At 42.2% G+C, this 18,865-nt stretch overlaps 1 protein-coding gene across 1 annotated transcript in view; it reads left to right on the top strand.

The window, feature by feature from the left end:
• The window catches only part of bsna (bassoon presynaptic cytomatrix protein a), a 98,653-nt gene that overhangs the window by 59,608 nt on the left and 20,180 nt on the right, over nt 1-18,865 (top strand). Inside the window, exons 4-8 of the mRNA XM_086067108.1 lie at nt 5,341-5,799; nt 7,938-13,208; nt 15,959-16,129; nt 16,233-16,489; nt 17,584-18,517. Coding sequence (XP_085923234.1) covers nt 5,341-5,799; nt 7,938-13,208; nt 15,959-16,129; nt 16,233-16,489; nt 17,584-18,517 — 7,092 coding nt within the window. The remainder of the gene's footprint in view (nt 1-5,340; nt 5,800-7,937; nt 13,209-15,958; nt 16,130-16,232; nt 16,490-17,583; nt 18,518-18,865) is intronic.

Here is an 18,865-nt window from a genome sequence, read left to right as displayed (position 1 = left end):
GCCTTCCTTCCCCTCCCCTGGCCCGGGTCTCGGTGCTCCGGGGGCCGAGAGGGTGGGGGGGCGATGGCTGTGGACCGGTGGGGTGCCTGGCGGGCCTGCAGTGCCCCGTCCTGCTGCGTTGGGTTGGGGGCGCGGGCCGTGTTGGAGTGGGGGGCGCTCCTGCTCCTAGGTTTGCTCTCCGGCCGGTGGCCCTGGCGGGGCCCAGGGGTTGTCCTTTGGTGCTGCCGCGGCCTGGGGGGCCCTGAGGTGTTGCACTTGCTCTGTCCTGGCAGGGGTCGACGGCCCCCCTCTTTGGTGGAGATTTTCATGCATGCCAGATCCACCACACCAGCATCTATCGAAACTCAGACCCAATCTGCTTCCTCCTCAGGTCATTGAATCGGTGGAGGCTGGTGTCTGTGGATCTCACTCTGCTTCATCTGTCCTTCCTTCCCTCAGTCTCTCCTTCGGTCTCTTGAGGTCTCCCTGATTTGTTGGAATTTAGATGTTTCTGGGGTTGGTGAAGGACTCTGGTTGGTGGCCCGGTGGGTGGTGGGTGTTGTCTGGTCGGTGCTGGATTTCACTTTCCTTTCTTTTCTTTGGTCCTTCCTCGGGTCTCCTGACGGCGGTGTTCAGTTTAGGTGAACGGGGATATGGGATTTTTTAATAGGTTTTTGGTGAACTAATGAATACACACACACTCACACGCACGCACACACACATACTCACCCACATACAAAATAATAAAAATAAAAAAAGGAGAGTAATGATGATGACATGTCAAATCGGTAAAATTACCGAATAAACAATACTGAGCTCTCCAGAATTTTTTTAAAAAATAAAACAAAAAAATTATTACTGCTAAACTTTGACGCGGACGTGCTTGCTGCGTTGCGACTGGAATTCCCCCAGTACAGGCCTTGGAAGTGAGAGGCCGTCATTAATCGCACATTAAAAAAAAAATTGTGGCTTACAAACTTTAAATTAACTCAAAATTAACACACTAATTTTGACACCCCTATATACGACGCGATACTATACTATACTATACTATACTATACAATGCTATACTATGCTATGCTTTACTATAAATATATAAATAAAGATAACTTGACTATATATACTATACTATAACATCTGGATAGCGCCAAACTTCACTAAACAAGCAAATGAAACCACTGAATAGTGAACTGCAGAATGACCCAGATGTCGTTTGGCTGCAGTGGTTGCAAAAAGAAAGTGGGCGCATGTGTGGAGGCTGAATCAGCACACTGAGTTGGGTGTCAGGGTTAACATACGCACACACACACACATGCATGCTCGCTTACAGAAGAGAAAGAGAGCGAGTGAGAGCTCAGGCCTGGTAGCAAAACACTGGCGACGAGTCACACTGCGAAGGGCAGATGACACCGCATGATGGAGTCAAATGAGGACGCCTGACTAATAAATATGTCTCTAGTGATAAGTGAAAAGTGGATCATATACATACAGTATGTGTAATGTGCTACATTTAAAAAACACGGCCTTCATAAGAGTGTAGGTATAAATAAAGAAAATATCGGGTAATAGGAAGAACTCTGCTGGAAAGATCCTCTGTCAATTATAATGCTTGACACATTGAGACAGGCAACCATTCTCACTCAATGGAAATAATGCAGGATTTACACACACGCGCGCGCGCGCGCGCACGCACACACACACAAAGGGCCCCAAAGCAGCTTCTCAACTATAAGTGGCCGTTTCATGAAGCAGAACTAATTCACTGCTCATTTTTGTTCCTCCGCCTCCTCTCTGTTCTTCTCTCCACTGTTCCTGTTCACATCTTCTTCTTTTTTTTGCCACTAATTCACTAATGCCCTTATCTTCTATACTGTCTCTGCTCATGCTTCCTTCACAGTCCTCGCCCAATATTCTACATTCACCATCCACCTCAAATTGACCCCCGACGTCTGACCTCCCCATCTTCATTCTCTTCTGCAATCCCGCCGTGGCTGCTAAGGGAACTCGCGAGCTCCTATATATGTTCTTTTTTTTGTTGAGGCTACTTGGCCAGACTAGTGACACATTCGTCGATCCACACCTTCAGCTGAGATTTTACAGCTTCTTTTAAGCACTTGAACCAGCTGTCCACAAAAATGTGTGAAATAAATGGACTATTGTAGTTTTAATATACGCCTGTTCTTTCTAACTCTATAGACTTAATGGGATTAGGAAGGTAACCATCTAAGATTCGCTATTTTAGGTTAGACAAGGGAGAAGCACTATATCTTCATCTTCACTGATGTCAGCCATCATCACAACTTCATTTCGATTTTTCAGCCTCTCTCCTCTCGTCTGTCTGATCACTTCCTCGCCTCAAAGGGGAGTAGCAGCATTCGTGCTTCCTACTCTTCAAAGTCCACACTTCAGCACTTCAAAGGCGGCACTCTCTCAGCCTTACACCGAAGCTAATACTCTAACACCCAGCAGGATATATCCGGCAAGGCTAGAACTTCAATTTGGTCAACTTTTTTTTCAGCTGCTGTCCCTACAGAGCTCATTTCAGGGGTTGCCCTGTGGATAAATAGAAAGAAACGGGACTGACTTCAAGATAGGAGAACAGCTACAAGAAATCTTGTGAGCTAGGACAGTTATTATTTGGTTGACGATTTAAACTTGTCTCATTGCCTGATTTCAGGTTAGTGCTTATATCTGATTATTTTGGACTTTAGGTAAACATCTGCTTCCAAGTGACCCATGTCTAACTGTACTCACAATAACTGAAACAATGGATATGCTTAAGGCGCACCTGCCCTACTTTTGACCTCAACTTCAAGAAGGTTCACCGTTTAACCTTTTAATTCTGAGCATTACCGTATGAAAAAGTTACTCATTGGTTTATTATCGTTTTCAATTTGACCCAAAATTAATATTGGCACTACGACTTAGCATTAGGTACACCTGTGTTACTTAATGAGAATTCTGCCTTTACAAATACATGCTCCGTTTTGATGAATCCTGTCGGCGATATTAAATTCACACTACGCTTATTATTGTGAGTGTCGTTTGAAGTGATGCGATACATAAATTTAACTCATTCACTGCCATTAACGTCTATATACGTCAAAAATTAATTTGAACTATTTCTATTAGTTTAACATTTTTTTCCCACTTTTGTTAACAAGAGTATGAAAACCTAGAATTGTTTTATTGCGCATTTAGAACAGATATAAAATTTGTGATTAATTGTGAGTTAACTAGTGAAGTCATGCGATTAATTACAATAACAAATTTTAATCACCTGACGCCCCTAATTCTTAATAAAAAAAAATGTAATCATGAGTTAACTAGTGAAGTCATGCGATTAATTACAATTAACATTTTTATCACCTGACACACTTAATTTTTAATAATCTTTTCTTAAAAATTACAAAAATTATTTTAAGATAATCTTTTCTTTAAAAAAAAATATTTTAAAAAGAAAAGATGATTAGAAATTAGGGGCGTCAAATTAAAATTACAATTTGTCATCGTAATTAATCGCATGACTTCACTAGTTAACTCACATTTTATATCTGTTCTAAAAGTTCAATAAAAAAAATTGAAGTTTTCATACTCTTGTTAACAAAAGTGAATAAAAATGTTAAACTAATAAAAAATGGTTCCACTGAATTTTTGACGTATACAGGCATCAATGGCAGTGAATGAGTTAATATTGTGATCGGTGAGTAGATGTAATAAAAGCGTCATATGTTAATTAAAAAGATTATTAAACTAGACAGGGAAATATGTTTTGCTGTGAAGAAAGGGTTGCACACACACGCACACACACACACACCCCTTGATACCCTGATTACGAGTTCAAACTGTCTTGAAGCACCTTTGGCACCCTAATAATCAGCGGCTCCCTGACGCCTACTTTAGCTGCATCTCTAGTTTCTTCCTCCATTTGCCTCAGCGGGGAGGCACATCCTTCGAGGCAAGTGTTCAATTAATGTGTATGTGCATGCGTCACATGCACGTGTGCTATCACTCACTCGACTCTCATTGCACCCTTTGGCCTCCTCCACTACCCCCATCCTTCCTTTCTCCTCCTCAGCCTCTCTGCTTGTCATCACTCACTTCTTGGTTAGCATTCAGCTAGACAGGCTTTCCTTTATTCTGCCTTGATGAGAAATGTGTGTGTGTGAGAACATGTGTGCGTGCATATAAATATGAGTGTACAGTGCAGGAGAGTGCAGCCTTAAGCAACACCAAGGACGAGGGAGAAGTATGCTCAAGCAGAACAATGGAATTCTGGGTAAAAATAGCTCTAACACTGTTAAATGAAGAAAAGAGACCAGAGAGCGTGAGAGGGCTTGAACAGAGAAAGCAAAGGATGCAATGAAAGGAGTGATCATGCTCAGAAGTGTGAAAGATGAAGGAAATGGCTTGCTGAGTTCTAATGAAGTTATTTAGCATTTAAAAAAAATCATAACAAATACAGCCTATAAATGGATTGGTCAAATTTACCAAAAAAGGGTTAAATTTGATTAATCAGGCTGGTAGTTATGTGTCCGACAGATCCTTTGGTTAAAACAACCGCTTTAGAATGGTTGGTGTTTTCAACCAATATATATTGGTGATTGGGCCAACCGACCGTTAATCTGTGTTAGAAGATGAAATTTTTTGGGGAATACCGCAGATTCCCGAAAAAAAGTACCACTGATTGTCACGCCCACCTCAGTGGGGTGAAATTCGTTCTCCGCATTTGACCCATCCCGAGAGAGCGGTGAGCAGCAGCAGGGGCTGCGCTTGAGGAATCATTTGGGGATGTAACCCCCCAACTCCAACCCATAATGCTGTATGTCAAGCAGGGAGGCAAATGGATCCCATTGTTATAGTCTTTGGTCCAGCCCAGCCACAACCTCCCAGTCTCAGGGGAGATACTCTACCATTAGGCCCCTGAGCTGGACACACCTAGTGATCTATCAAGACACATATTTCCATTTCTAAACACTATATTGTAATCACATAATAATTAATAAATACATTTAGAATACAATAAATTGTTACAATAAATATATTTCCAAGTGCTCTATCAAGACTTACTTCTCTATTGTAACCAATTTCAATTGGTATGCCTGTAAACACCTGGAATGGTCAATGTATGACCAATCTATTGGTTAATCAAGCAAATATGAGCTTAACCTACTAGATTGGTAACTACCAATCAGTGTGTACAAGTAAGAGAACCATTGTATTTTTAGATGGAATCCAAATCAACACAATAATGTAGATTTATGGCTTGACATGAGTGATGAGTGATATAGCAGAAAAAAGAAAATAATGAAAGATACCATAATTGCGTCATTGATTTTCATGATGTGTGCTGTCTTTCAGAAAAAAGAGTGGCTATGTCTCAACTGCCAAACCCAGCGGCTGATGTCCGGAGAAGGTCTCGATGAGCCTCCGCTCCCTGTTCCTCACCCGTCCCCAAAACATCAGCCCTCGGGGTCGCCACGCCACCAGGCACCAGTCAGTCAACAAAGCCCTCTCCACAAAGCCACCAATCAGCAGAGCTCCAAGCCGGCCCAGCCTCAGACACAGAAACCACCGTCGGGAACCGGAAGTAGCGAACAGTTTGGGCCCAATGCTGCCAAGCTGCCAACAGACACCAAGAACACGATACTATCTACACCAACGGCACCAACAGCAGAGACCCAGAAGAAGACGAAAACCACGGACGAAAAGCTTAAGATGGAGCCTGAAAGCCAAATTGCCAAAGACAGCAAAACCACTCTCAAGAAAGGAGATCAAATTACACCAATCAAGGAAATTAAGAAGTCAAGGCATTACGACGTAAGTAACAGTAATATTTGTAACGGTTTACCCATGTGTAAAGCCGTTCCTCATTCTCATCCTTTTCTTTCATCTTGACTTCAAACCAACCCAAAGTGACATTTACTAAACTGCATTTTGTTTCTTTATGACTTTGAATCAAAGTGAAGAGCTGACTTCAAGATCCTTTTATTCGACTAGGAAAGTCTCCAAAGTGTCTTTAAGGATATGTTATTGCCCTACTCAGAATGGCAATATATATATTTTTTTTTTATTAAGTGTTTTTTTGTTGTTGTTTGTTGGGGGTGGGTTTTGCAGTTACACATACAGACTATGCTGTCGTAACGATCCCTCTTGTTCAAATGGACCGGATGACCTAATGACAAGAATCCACTGTTGTCTGTATACCAGACCAAACAACCATTTGTGATGTCCCATTGTAATGAAACATTGTACACATGAACTCCTACCAGGATTTATAACCCTTGTTGGCATGGGAATAGAAAAATTAATATATATATACGAGTTAGACATTATCTTCACCAACAACGCAACTTCGGCCTGACATTGTTGTCATGTTGCGGACAGTCAATGACTCCTATATTTTTCATTTATATACTGTTGTGTGAATAGCTCCTGAGAATACTTCTGACACTTAATGCAAACTCCAATTGTTCTTGACATTTTTTTCCTTTGTGTGAATTGAAGGTTGAAACAGTTGGAACATCCTCCAATATTGAGGATCTGTAGCTGTTTATAAAGCAAGCTATTGATTTCCTTCTGGCAGAATGCTGACGTTGCCAAACACAGCAAAGCAGTCATGGATCAGCTTTTGTTTGGGGAGCGAGCAGGGCTTGTCTTACTTGGCTGCAGCCAACCTTGCAGCAGATATGTTTATCTGATATACTTCAGTATGTACATACCACATTCAATCACTATGGCAGTTTACTGAAATAATGCAGCTCAAGGTACTTGCACATTAGTATTAGCAAACAGGTCAAGTGAAAGCTTCTATAATGTACTATTAAAAAGTTATTTCAGCAAAATTAACATTAAATAGGTGTAAGGATTAGCAGCGGTAAAGTGTCAAACCTGATTTTTTTTCCTTCATGACCTGACCTTTTCAGACCTCTGTATTTTCTGGAAACATTGGACAGTGGCCAATAAACACTTTAACAATGTGACTACTTTATTACTATAATGCGCATGATAAAACATGTAATTCATTATACACAAATTACCATGTGATTCACGCTGTGAATTTGTTGATCATCCCCTAAGATTCCCATCGTCTTACTTTCTGTGGTTTGCATTTTTTCCAATCATTTTGAATTTCATTATAGCAGGTTATACTGCTAGATTTCTATAATTTGGCATGTTATTAAGCCACTGATTAATTTTGCAGTCCTTTTTTTGTGTTATGTTTTAACACTACAGTCTTATCTGGACCTTAAATTTAACTGAATCATGTTTTTCGCTGTTCAATTGCAATATTATGATACACAGAGTTCAGAAGAATTCAAGTGGCCAGCATACATAGAGCTGATGAAGAAATCTTGATTATTATTAAAACTCGACAATTAATGACTAAATAATGCACGCATCTGTTATGTAAATGAATTATTTATTGCAACTATTTATTTTGTAGCTAATGTTCTGAAATATTATATTGTCACTGTCCAAATTTGGTCAATTTCATAGCCTTCCAATTCTACACTTTTGGTCAGTTCCCTTGTGGGTGTGTTATTTTTACAAATGATTGGAGAATCTTAAGTGTTAAAATGGCTTGCTCTCTTTTGGCTCAAGAAATGTTTGTTTTTTTCTGAGAAATTATGATTTTTGCAGTACACTTTTCGATATGTAATAAAAAACAAATTAACCTCACAATCCAATCTCATCTAGCTATTTTTGGTTTGATGCCATAAAATAATCTCATTAAGATCTCATTAAACTGCAATAAATCTTCATCTTGTGATTCAGATAAGTTTATGTGAGTAATGTAATTTCAAACTTTTGACTAATATGACTTGTGTATAGTGTATTTGTAGACGGGTTTTATATTTAGATCAAATAGGATTTGGGAATATTGGTGGCATCTAGTGCATTCAATGTGTATCCCATTGAGACCTTAAAGACTTCTTTTTTGTCTCTCTCTTTAGGAAACAAAAAACAGCACACATGACTTGTCACGCAGCCCACAGAGCCTCAGTGATACCGGTTACTCCTCCGACGGCATCTCCAGCTCCCACAGCGAAATTACGGGACTAATTCAAGAGGAGGAGATGAAATTGAGTGAAAGGGGCATCAGCAGCGGGCGGGGCTCCCCACCAAGTCCTTCAGAAATTACTAAATTAGAAAGTTCAATGAGGCCTTTGCTGGAGAAGAGCCTTTCCGAGGACAAAGTGGACAGAAGAGGAAGGAAGCACAGGGATAGAGACTTAGATGACAAAGGCAAGCAGCGCCCACGCTCTTTGTCAATCCCACCAGATGCATATGACTCGGATGAGGAACTTGAAGACATAATGGAAGAAGAAGAAGACGGAGGAGACTGGGAGAGTAAACGAAAAGAAGGGAAGGAGGAGAATAAGGAAAAGAAAAAGAAGGAAAAGGAAGTTGAGCCCACAGAGATGACAGATGAGGAGTTCATGAGGAGACAGATTATGGAGATGAGTGCTGATGAAGAAAATGATGAGGAGGAAGAGATGGAGGAAGATGATGATGAGGAAGATGAAGGATATGGCTACCAGCGAAAGAAAAGCCACCACAAGCACCTCACATCTGATACAGCAAAAGAAAAACGGCGTCTACAGCACCACTCTAGCAGTTTTGAAGAGGAAACAAAAAGCTCCACTGATGTTTACAAAAGCTCAGTGGAAGAGGGTGAGGAAGATCTGATGGCGTCACAAGGTGGTTTGAGGCGCTTCAAAACCATTGAACTGAATAACACCAACAGCTACAGCCGAGACATTGAGCTCAGTAATGAAAATGACTTAAGCCTTGATCGAGAACCCGAACTGGAGATGGAAAGTCTAACCGGCTCTCCTGAAGAGCGCTCTCGGGGCGACTACTCTTCCACTCTTCCACCGACTTCTACATCCTCTTACGGGTCAGGCCAGTCTCCTACATCCATCTCATCAATGGAAGAGGACAGTGACAGTAGTCCCAGCAGGAGACAAAGACTGGAAGAGGCTAAGCAACAAAGGAAAGCGCGGCATCGCTCTCACGGCCCTCTCCTTCCGACAATTGAAGACTCTTCAGAAGAAGATGAACTGAGAGAGGAAGAGGAACTCCTGCGAGAGCAGGAGAAGATGAGAGAGGTTGAACAACAAAGAATCCGAAGCACAGCACGCAAGACTAAGCGGGATAAAGAGGAGCTAAGAGCTCAACGACGTAGGGAAAGGTCCAAAACACCACCCAGTAATCTATCACCCATTGAAGATGCTTCTCCAACAGAGGAACTGAGACAAGCTGCTGAAATGGAAGAACTTCATCGTTCCTCTGCCTCTGAATACTCCCCTCAGAGTCTGGATTCAGAAGCTGAAGGTTATGAGTCCAAACTTTACAAGTCAGGCAGTGAGTACAACCTTCCCACCTTTATGTCCCTTTATTCACCAATTGAGAAATCATCTATCGCAACCACAATAGCGCCATCATCCACTTCCAAGCCATTAAAGAGTGCTGAGGAGGTTTATGAAGAGATGATGAGGAAGGCAGAGCTGCTTCAAAAGCAACAGAAACAGCAGCAGTCGTCTCCAGTAAGACACGGCCAGTACTATGAAGAAGACATTAATGGACAAGGTTATGATGAAGAGTATGAATATGAGCAAGAGCAAACGGGATATGACAATGACGCGGTTGAGATAGAAAATGATATTTACGAGGAGATTCGACAAACATCTCAGAACATCACTAAGATGCAGCTGGCCACTGATGAGCAAGTAGAGATTGAGAGCTCCTACCCAGACAAACAATTTCTTGACACAGGTTCTGCCTTTGCAAAACTTCTTGAGCAAAGCAATGCCCTTCTGACTCCAGGAACCAGCCCAACCCAGATCTCCGCTCCTGCTTCTTTTGCTGAAACGGGACGCATCCCTGATGTTAGAGTAACTCAGCACTTTGCCCCAAAGGACAGACACAAAGACAGATTAAAAAACCAAGCGGGGAAAAATGGAATAACCCCAACAGTAGCTGCCACTACAATTGCAGCTTATGGAGTTTATGCTAGAGATGCTGTAACTATTTCTCAAACGAGTACAGGCAACACTATAACATCCACCCAGTCTTCTATGTATAACAGACACACAAGTCCTGCCACATCTTCAACTACAGTCTCAAGTGTATGCAGCAAGATTGCAGAGATTACCCAAGCCTATAGTCAAAGAGAGGTCATCACCAGAAGAGTAGGGGACTCTCGGGGTGGAACAGGTCGAGATAGCCCGACAACTGCTAATGAGCGAATCAATGAGCCACGCTCTCCAAAGTATACAACTTATTACAGGAGCACCAGCCCTCCTCTTTCTCCTTCCCCACCACCACAAAGTCCCACCCACTCACCCTCCAGGAGGGCAACAGCTGAGTTTTCCACACAGACTTTCAATTCTGCACTACGAAGAGACTCTGGAGGTTCTGGGCCTACTTCTCCAGTGATGGCTCAGGGAACCCAAACTTCACATAGATCGGTCTCCCCACGGCTCTACCGGCAGCAGTCTTCCCAGGATGTGCCATACTCTCCACCTACAAGTCCAGCTCGTCCAATGACTGTCAACACGGCTACATCCCCCCTCTCTTCCCCCACAAGATTTAGCCGTCAATCTACATTTGATTCTTATTCACCATGTGATAGCCCTCCAGATACGCCACCTTACCAACATTCACCTCCACGCAGCTTCTACAGAACACAAAGAATAGAAAAGGTAAATGTTGGAACAAGTATGGTTACCACGGCCAGTACTTATACAAGAGGTTCCATTTCTATGGATAATATCTCCCTCTGCCGCATATCGACAGTGCCAGGCACCTCTAGGGTGGAACAGGGCCATATGATCCAAGGTGGAAGCGTTGTGGACCTCAGAACAGCCACCAAACCTGCTCCAATCATCATGACTGATCAAGGAATGGATCTCACCTCTCTAGCCACTGAAAGCAGAAAATACCATGGTGGACCAGAGGGGAGCAGACAGTCAACAATTGTACAGCCACTGATTATGAACCTGAATGCCCAGGAGATCATCACACCAACCACTGTGAGTGTAACTGTAGCGGCTTCCATGTTTATGTCCCAGCCCAAACAACCAATGGTCTATGGCGATCCCTATCAAAACAGAGTGGATTTAGGTCAGGGCATGAGTTCAGCTGTGTGTTTTTCCCAGAACAAACCCCCTCTATCACCGCCAATGGACCCATCAATACCAAAAATTGATGCGAAACTTGAAGATCTTAGTATTCAACAGAAAGAACTACAAAAACAGCAAGAGAAGTTGCAGATGCAACAAGAGCTTCTTGAGCAGCAGTTGCATCAACATCATCATTTGCAACAACAACAGCAACAGGCTTCTGTTTTAGCTAGGTATAACCTTTCTGGACAGGTCTCACCCTTGCTGAAAAAAGACTTGATGGTCAGCCAGACTAGCACTGCCTCGGCTGTTGTCAGTGCTGTATCGCCAGTCATCAACCCCGAGATTTATGGCATCGGGCCCATTGAGCTGAAAGGAAAGTCCAGTCCACCTGGCATGATTACAGGTGGAAAGACACCACATAGTATGGTAGTACAGATAGATGGTGGGCAAGAGCAGCTCAGGGCAGTGACCCAGCTTGTAAATGTTGAGGAAGGGCAGGATGCTGCAGATCTCCCAGGAGGCCAGATTAAACCTGACAACCAACCAGCTTGCTGCGATGTTGTATACAGACTCCCCTTTGGTGGAAGCTGTGTTGGTGCTTCAGAGAAAGACGGCATAAGACCTCCTTCCGCTCCACCTCTTTCCTATGATTCTGATCAAGAGAGACAATCTGCAAAATATCGTGAATATCCAATGGAAGAACATAAGTCTTACACATTGCCTTATCCTGGTAGGCTTCAACCTTCAATGTCTGATACAAACCTGGCTGAGGCAGGGCTACAATCATACCATTTCAAACTAGAACCACATTTTCAATCCCAAGGAGAACTTGCAGTGGATCTAAATGCTGTAAAACATGGCTATGGGGGTTATATTGGAATGCAATATGGCTCATACACAGATTTGCGTCATGGAGGAGAACTCCCTGCCCCAACATTGCCTATACGGCGATACAATTCCTTGTCTAACATCAATTCAGACTATGGCTACTCTGCTCGTGACATTGCCAATTTCCAGGAAGCTAATTTAGCGCAGTACAGTGCCACAACTGCAAGAGAGATCAGCCGAATGTGTGCCGCACTCAATTCAATGGATCGCTACGGAAGCAACCCCGACCTTATGCAGTTTGGGAGTCTGGGGAGAGGAACCAGCCCAGCAACCTCGAGACTATCAGCTGGTCTTGGCTTGAGACAAAATCTGCTTTTTGGATTGGATGGGAAGCCATTATCCCACAACCAAGCGCTTGCTAACCTCATCAATGCCAGGCAGGCCAGTCTTAGAGCCATGTACCCTGCAGCCATTCGCTCCTCAGATGGAATGATCTACTCCACCATTCAGACACCCATTGCCTCTACCTTACCTATCACAACTCAGCCCGCTTCTGTTCTTCGACCACTACTAAGAGGGGTTTTCAGGCCTTATCCATCCCCCAACATGACACCTGTGCCCCTCTCTAGTCTCACCAGATTACCAACGACTCCCAGAATGTCTGTATCTGGACAAGCGCCAATACGTTACCCTGGACCAGGTCTTCTCCAAACGACATCAACCTCTGCCACTATTGCTGATGCGATAACAACCTTAGCGGCAGCGAGTGCCCCAGTATCTGTTCCCATGGCAGCTACCCCCTCTACAATCCAAAATGAACCAGTTTACCTTGGTAAAGGTGGTGTTGTAACAACCTCTTCTTCTGTTGAGGTCACATCAACTGACCCACAGCATCAACCGCTAAACATGTCCCAAGCGCACCTGAACAGTCAACAACAACAACAGACACAGGCAACAGCTGCTCAATGTTACACATCAGTCGGCCCTCCAGATTCTTCTGGCGGTTTACCAGTAGCAGGGGGTCTACCTCCCTTCCCGCCACCCGGTGCTATACACAAAGAAGGTGAAACTGAGGCAGAAAGGCTGCATCGGCAGCAGGAGCAGCTTCTGCAGATGGAAAGGGAGCGCGTAGAGCTGGAGAAACTCCGGCAACTGCGTCTACAGGAAGAGCTAGAACGAGAAAGGATTGAGCTGAAGCTACACAGGGACAAGGAGCATATTCTGGTGCAGAGAGAATTACAGGAGCTGCAGAACATCAAGGAACAGGTATAAGGAAAAACAGGAAGTACAATACATAGATTTGAGGTGTTTTGTGGTTGCAAGGCTTTTTATTCTTTTTCTGATGTCTTTAATTAAGTTGATTCTGTCTCTGTCACAGTTTTCCATTGAATTGTATGGTACTGAAACAATGTTTGCATGCATCATGAGAATATTTTTTTTTTCAATTTTATTTTGAACATGTATATGAAGAAAAACAGATTGATTATAAAAGTACTTGTGTAAAGACAAAATATACAAAATATATAAAACACAACATTAAGGCAACAAAAGCAACATAAGAAAGTTTCACAGTGTTTCACCCAATCATGAGCTACACATTTACACATACATGTTCGAAAAGGAGTAGGAAGAAGCATAAACTTATCAGGTCCTACCCCTTTTAACATACGTTAGACATTTTAATTGTTAACGGGGGAAATTATCAATTCTATTAAATTTATGTGGCTACATATGTTTGCAACTGAATACAGTAAACCAACAATGATGGATTTGATTTTGTTTTTCAATCAAATTATTATTTTATTGTTATTTTTCTGCCATAACTTGCATTGTTGAAATATCACTGTATGGTTTACAATTCTCTTCTGAGGGTGTAAATGCAGGGATGTGATTTGACCAAAGTGAAATTATCTGAAAATTTAGCCGGGGGTCTGGGGGCCGCGGGCACTCAGCTAGGTCCAGAGCTCATGGGTTTTCCGTGTTTTTAAGTACTTTCAATGCACTCAGATGACAAAGAAATAGACAAAACAACAGCATAAATTTTCAATGTATATTGAACTATCCCATATAAAATTGCAGTTTTAGTCAACTCAAAATCAGTCACATTCAAAAACATTGGACTGCCTTTGCTTTTAAAAACTATCACTGAGAATATCATCATATATATTTACCATGCAATAAATCATTTAATCAATCATTCTTAATTTAATACATAATGCATGACAAAAACATAAAATACCTCATGCAGCAAGCTCTGGTAAAAACACAATCATGCATTCGTCGAATGCATGATTGACTAAGATCATCTCTGTAACTGCATACATCAAGACAGTCAACATATTGAAACCTGAAAAGTGCAAACATGCAGCATTCATTTGAGTTTGTGTCAATGATTAACCATGTTAAATATTTATGGCCATTTTTATTACGTTATAATATTTTCGAAAATTTGATTTCGATTAATTTGAAAAGTTTACCACCGACCTCAAAATTCACGACTCTATCAGCAACTGGTACAGGTTGTTGGGGTGGATCACGTCTCTCTATTACCGCTTCCGATTGTGATGTCAATAAGGGATGGAGGCCGTAAAGTTTTGGAGTTTTCGTTTGGGCACCGAAACTTCCAGCGATGGAATAATTTGTTGTTCTTGACTGGAGTTCTTTCACGTGTTTTTTGCTCTTTGCGTGACTTTCAAGAGCTTTGAAACCTCTCCCAACATAGTCAATGGTATCATGGCACCAAATGCAAAGCGCTTTCCCGGCACGATCGATCTTCCGAATAAAGTCACTGAACAAATTCGTCACAGTCTTCTTTCCAACATTTGTAGATATATCCTTCTCTAACCAGTCCCATCGAAACTTGTTTTTTACGATCTTGTCAATTTCCTTAACTCGCGGAGCATCTTTGCGTTCGATCACGGACATCTTTCTTTAAACACCCGGCAAAAACGTCTGAGAAATGAACAATGGCATACTCCTATGCCTTTATAACAAGCGCGTTTATTGGTCAACAAACAATGGCATACGCCTATGCCTATATAACAAGCGCGTTTATTGGTCAACACGGAGACTTCAGCCAATCGCAAGATCAGTTTCATTTCAGTTACGGAAACACTAAAATGGAATGCTGTCGAGAGACGAAATCGGATTTTTTACCACTTAAAAAATTGTAACATTTTATTTTTGGAGATAAAAAAAGCGGAATTCCGCGAATTAGCGGAAAAATCACATCCCTGTAAATGCTTATACAGTATCCTGCATGTCTAACGTGTGATGTGAAATGAATGTTGATTTTGTTTTCGTTCTTTTTGTTTGTTTTTGTTTGTTTTTTTAAGTGGTACATGTGCAAATCATTCATTTTCAACATGTTAAAAAAACGGGCAGTCTGACACATTTTATATTGCTCTGCTTTAAGTGTTAACAGCTGAGCTAACACAATTGTCTTCTTTTTTAATAGAACAAGCAGTTGAAAATCTTTCAAGTTAACTCTGTTAAACAGGTGTGGAAGCTTTGCTTGACCCAAAAATCAGCAAGAGAATGTTTCTGCATCCCATAGCCTCCAGTGGCAGCAAAACCCCAAGCACTTTTATTTGCAACAGCCTGTCATTTATGCAATGAAAAAACTCCATTAAATATTTTCTTACAAGCATTACCTGACTGGCACTCGCACTTATCTGCAGATGCTGTACTTTATGTTGTACTTCCATTCTTGTTTTCTGGCAATACATAGAAGTTTAGGCCTATTCTAACCCATCCAAGTTAACTCCATGCCACATTCTGTTTCAGGAGGCTTGTGATTTATTTTTATTTTTATTTGATTATCATTTATGCAACCAGATTTGCAGAAGTCTAAGAAAGCTTGAGTGCTTTTCACTATAATCTTTTTCTTACATTAGTCCATTCTTTTCCGATCCACCTCTCCCCTTAACCTCATTATCACACAACTCTCATTCGTAAATACTTACCAACTTTTGCTTCCTGCCCATGTGTGATTTCTTTCTGTTTCTACAATTTAGGTTCTGCAACAGCAGCAACAAGAACGAGAGAAACAACTTGTGGTCCAGAGGAAACAGCTTGCCCAGCAGAAGTCCCAGCTCGACCAGATTCAGTCCTTACAACAACAGCTCCAGCAGCAGCTTGTCGAACAGAAGCGACAGAAAACAGCCGCAGCGGTCCAGAACGTGCAGGTGAGGATCAACAACAACTTTGGAAGAAAGCACAATGATAATTACAGTTGTACAAATATACTACATCCTGCATCAAGTGACCGCAGTTGATCTCCTGTTGCAGATGGATGTGAATGGACAGCCTCTACATCCTTATACTGACCATCAAATTGGATCGCGCTCCCTCCCCAACTCCTCGTCAGAGATTTGTCTGAGGAGCCATGAGGAGCATGTTGAGAACCAGAGCAACATGAGGAAACACAGGTCCATGACCAGGCTGAGCAGAGACAGCTTGGATGGAGAAGGCGTCATCTTCCATGTTTCCCCTCGCAGGAATGTGGACAGTTGTGTGCAGACAGATGAAGAAGATGGGGAGGAGAGGTATACCTTTATGAATGTGTCTGTCTGTCTGAATAGGGGTGTGATGTATTTTAGTGTTTAAAAGTATTAAGCGTTTGTGTTCATTTGAATTTTTTGTGTCAATTTACATGTAAGCACAAAGATAGGACAAACCACAAATGTTTTATATCAAGACATTTAAAAAGCCCAAACACAAAATTTTCAAACAAAGGGGAAAGTCAATTGAAACACTGTCAATAAATTGTGTGTGTGTGGGGGTGATGGCTGGCTCGAGGCTTGTTGTCATGTGACATATTAGTAGTCTTATACCATTTTATTCTGGTATGTTTTTTCTGCTGCTGTTATTTTTATTTTGTATTCTGTCCTGTTCTCGCATCTTTCGCCATACCACATTTGCATTACATGCATTTTCTATAAATACCACAATATAAACAACCGCAGAGGAGTTGTTTCAAACTTATTGCACAGAAAAACTGTTCCAGCATAAAAAGACACACGGATCCACCATTCTGCATAACCATGGAGTTGAACAGGACAAATATGTGTAAAAAATAAATAAAATGTTAATCATGTTTTCACTGGATATATACAGTAGGTTGGATATACTATGGGTTAGTAATGGCAGCCTTGTCACAACTCGCTACCACTGCCCCAGTTTTCATGGTTTCAAAAGTTGGCCCAGTAGTAGAGTAGGGCTGGTTGAGCAGTGATTTATTTGCATGAGATAGGACCAGTCAAATAAAATAGGCTGAGTTAAGAGGGGGTAAAATAAAAAAAATGAAAAATTGGTTGTAGAATGTTCTATTGGTGTTGATCAAGGGTTGCAAGCCCGGGACCTCGAGGACCAGAGTCCTGCAGGTTTTGGATGTTTCCTTCCTCCAACGTAGCTGACTCGTGATCAGCTCATCAGCAAGCTCTGCATAAGCCTGATAACGATCCTATTAACTGGAATCAGCTGCAGTTGGAGTAGGGAAACCTAACCTCTAAAACATGCAGGACTCCGGCCCTTGAGGACCGCAGTTTGCCACCCCTGGTCTTGATCCTTGAGGTAACTATTGAATTGTGAAAAAATATCTCCTTTAAAAAAAAATTTGAATTCCTCTCCCTATCACAAGGTACATGATGCGTCATCGAACCAGGCGGCGTGGTCGCAGCGTGGACTGCTCAGTTCAGACGGATGATGATGAGGACAAGGCTGAAACAGGGCAGCCGGTCCGCCGAAGACGCTCCCGTTACTCTCGACATTCCGAATCCAGTGCCACTGGCAGCGGAACTGCCACAAGTACGGCTGCTACCGACAACAAAACAAGCGCCCCGAAGATGGTATCCTCCAGTGTAGCCATCCAAACCATCAGGGAAATGTCCTGCCAAACTGAAGTGGAGCACCTTGGAAGAGTTTCGCCTGCAATCCATGTGACATTACCAGACCCAAATAAAGTGGAGATTGTGCACTACATCTCAGGACCTGAACGGACAAATAAGGGACAGTCGCTAGCATGCCAAACTGACCCAGAAGCCCAGTCACAAGGTGTTGTCGCTCCCCAGCTCAGCATACCAACCACAGTGAGCCCATATTCTTCCTCCACCAGCAGTGGAATCCAACAATCTGGTTCCACTGACATTTTGACACAGCAGCGCCAGCAGCAGCATATCACAGCAAATGCCGCCAAGTTTGAGCGCCGACGTCCCGACCCGCTCGACATTAACTACCAGCCCCACAACCACCTGCACAATGAGTCCATCTCTAGCATCATCCGGCAGCAGCAGACAGTCCCGAAATCCCCACAGGTCCTCTACTCACCTGTCTCCCCGGTGTCACCTCATCGCCTGTTGGAGAATTCACTATCGAGTGAGAGGCTGAACAAGGCCCATGTCACACCTCAGCAGAAAGCGTACACTGCAGAGTCCCCCCAGAGGCATCCCTCCATGCCCAGACCAATCAAGAGCACCCAAAGGTCCATGTCAGATCCCAAATCTCTTAGTCCTACTACTGATGAGCACACCAAGGCTAGGCTGTCCCTCTATCAACAACAAGCACTCCAGAACCAGGTAAAGTCTCTCAATTAATGGTGACAATAATGACAATCCATGAAGAATAATGAACTCCACTGGTTGTTGATTGTTTATTCCTTTATTATTATTATTATTATTATTCATGCACAATTCAAATAGATTTTAAAGAGTTTGGAATTTAGATATAATATTAATCCAGATGTCATCTAATTTCAATAATACCATAAGACACGTATTTATAATATCCAAATTCTTCCAGGCGTCAACCCAAGATCTTGTATCAACAGGTCTTATAGTTTGCTGGGAAAAACATTTAAAAAAATTATTGGAATAAACAGGGTATAAATAACCAGCTTTGTGGTATTGGAAGTATTTAGTAAATGA

Source organism: Leptonotus elevatus, chromosome 2 (assembly GCF_054856555.1).
Source record: "Leptonotus elevatus isolate MCC_2025b chromosome 2, RoL_Lele_1.0, whole genome shotgun sequence".
NCBI classification, from domain to species: Eukaryota; Metazoa; Chordata; class Actinopteri; order Syngnathiformes; family Syngnathidae; genus Leptonotus; species Leptonotus elevatus.
This window is presented reverse-complemented; position numbering and strand designations above follow the sequence as displayed.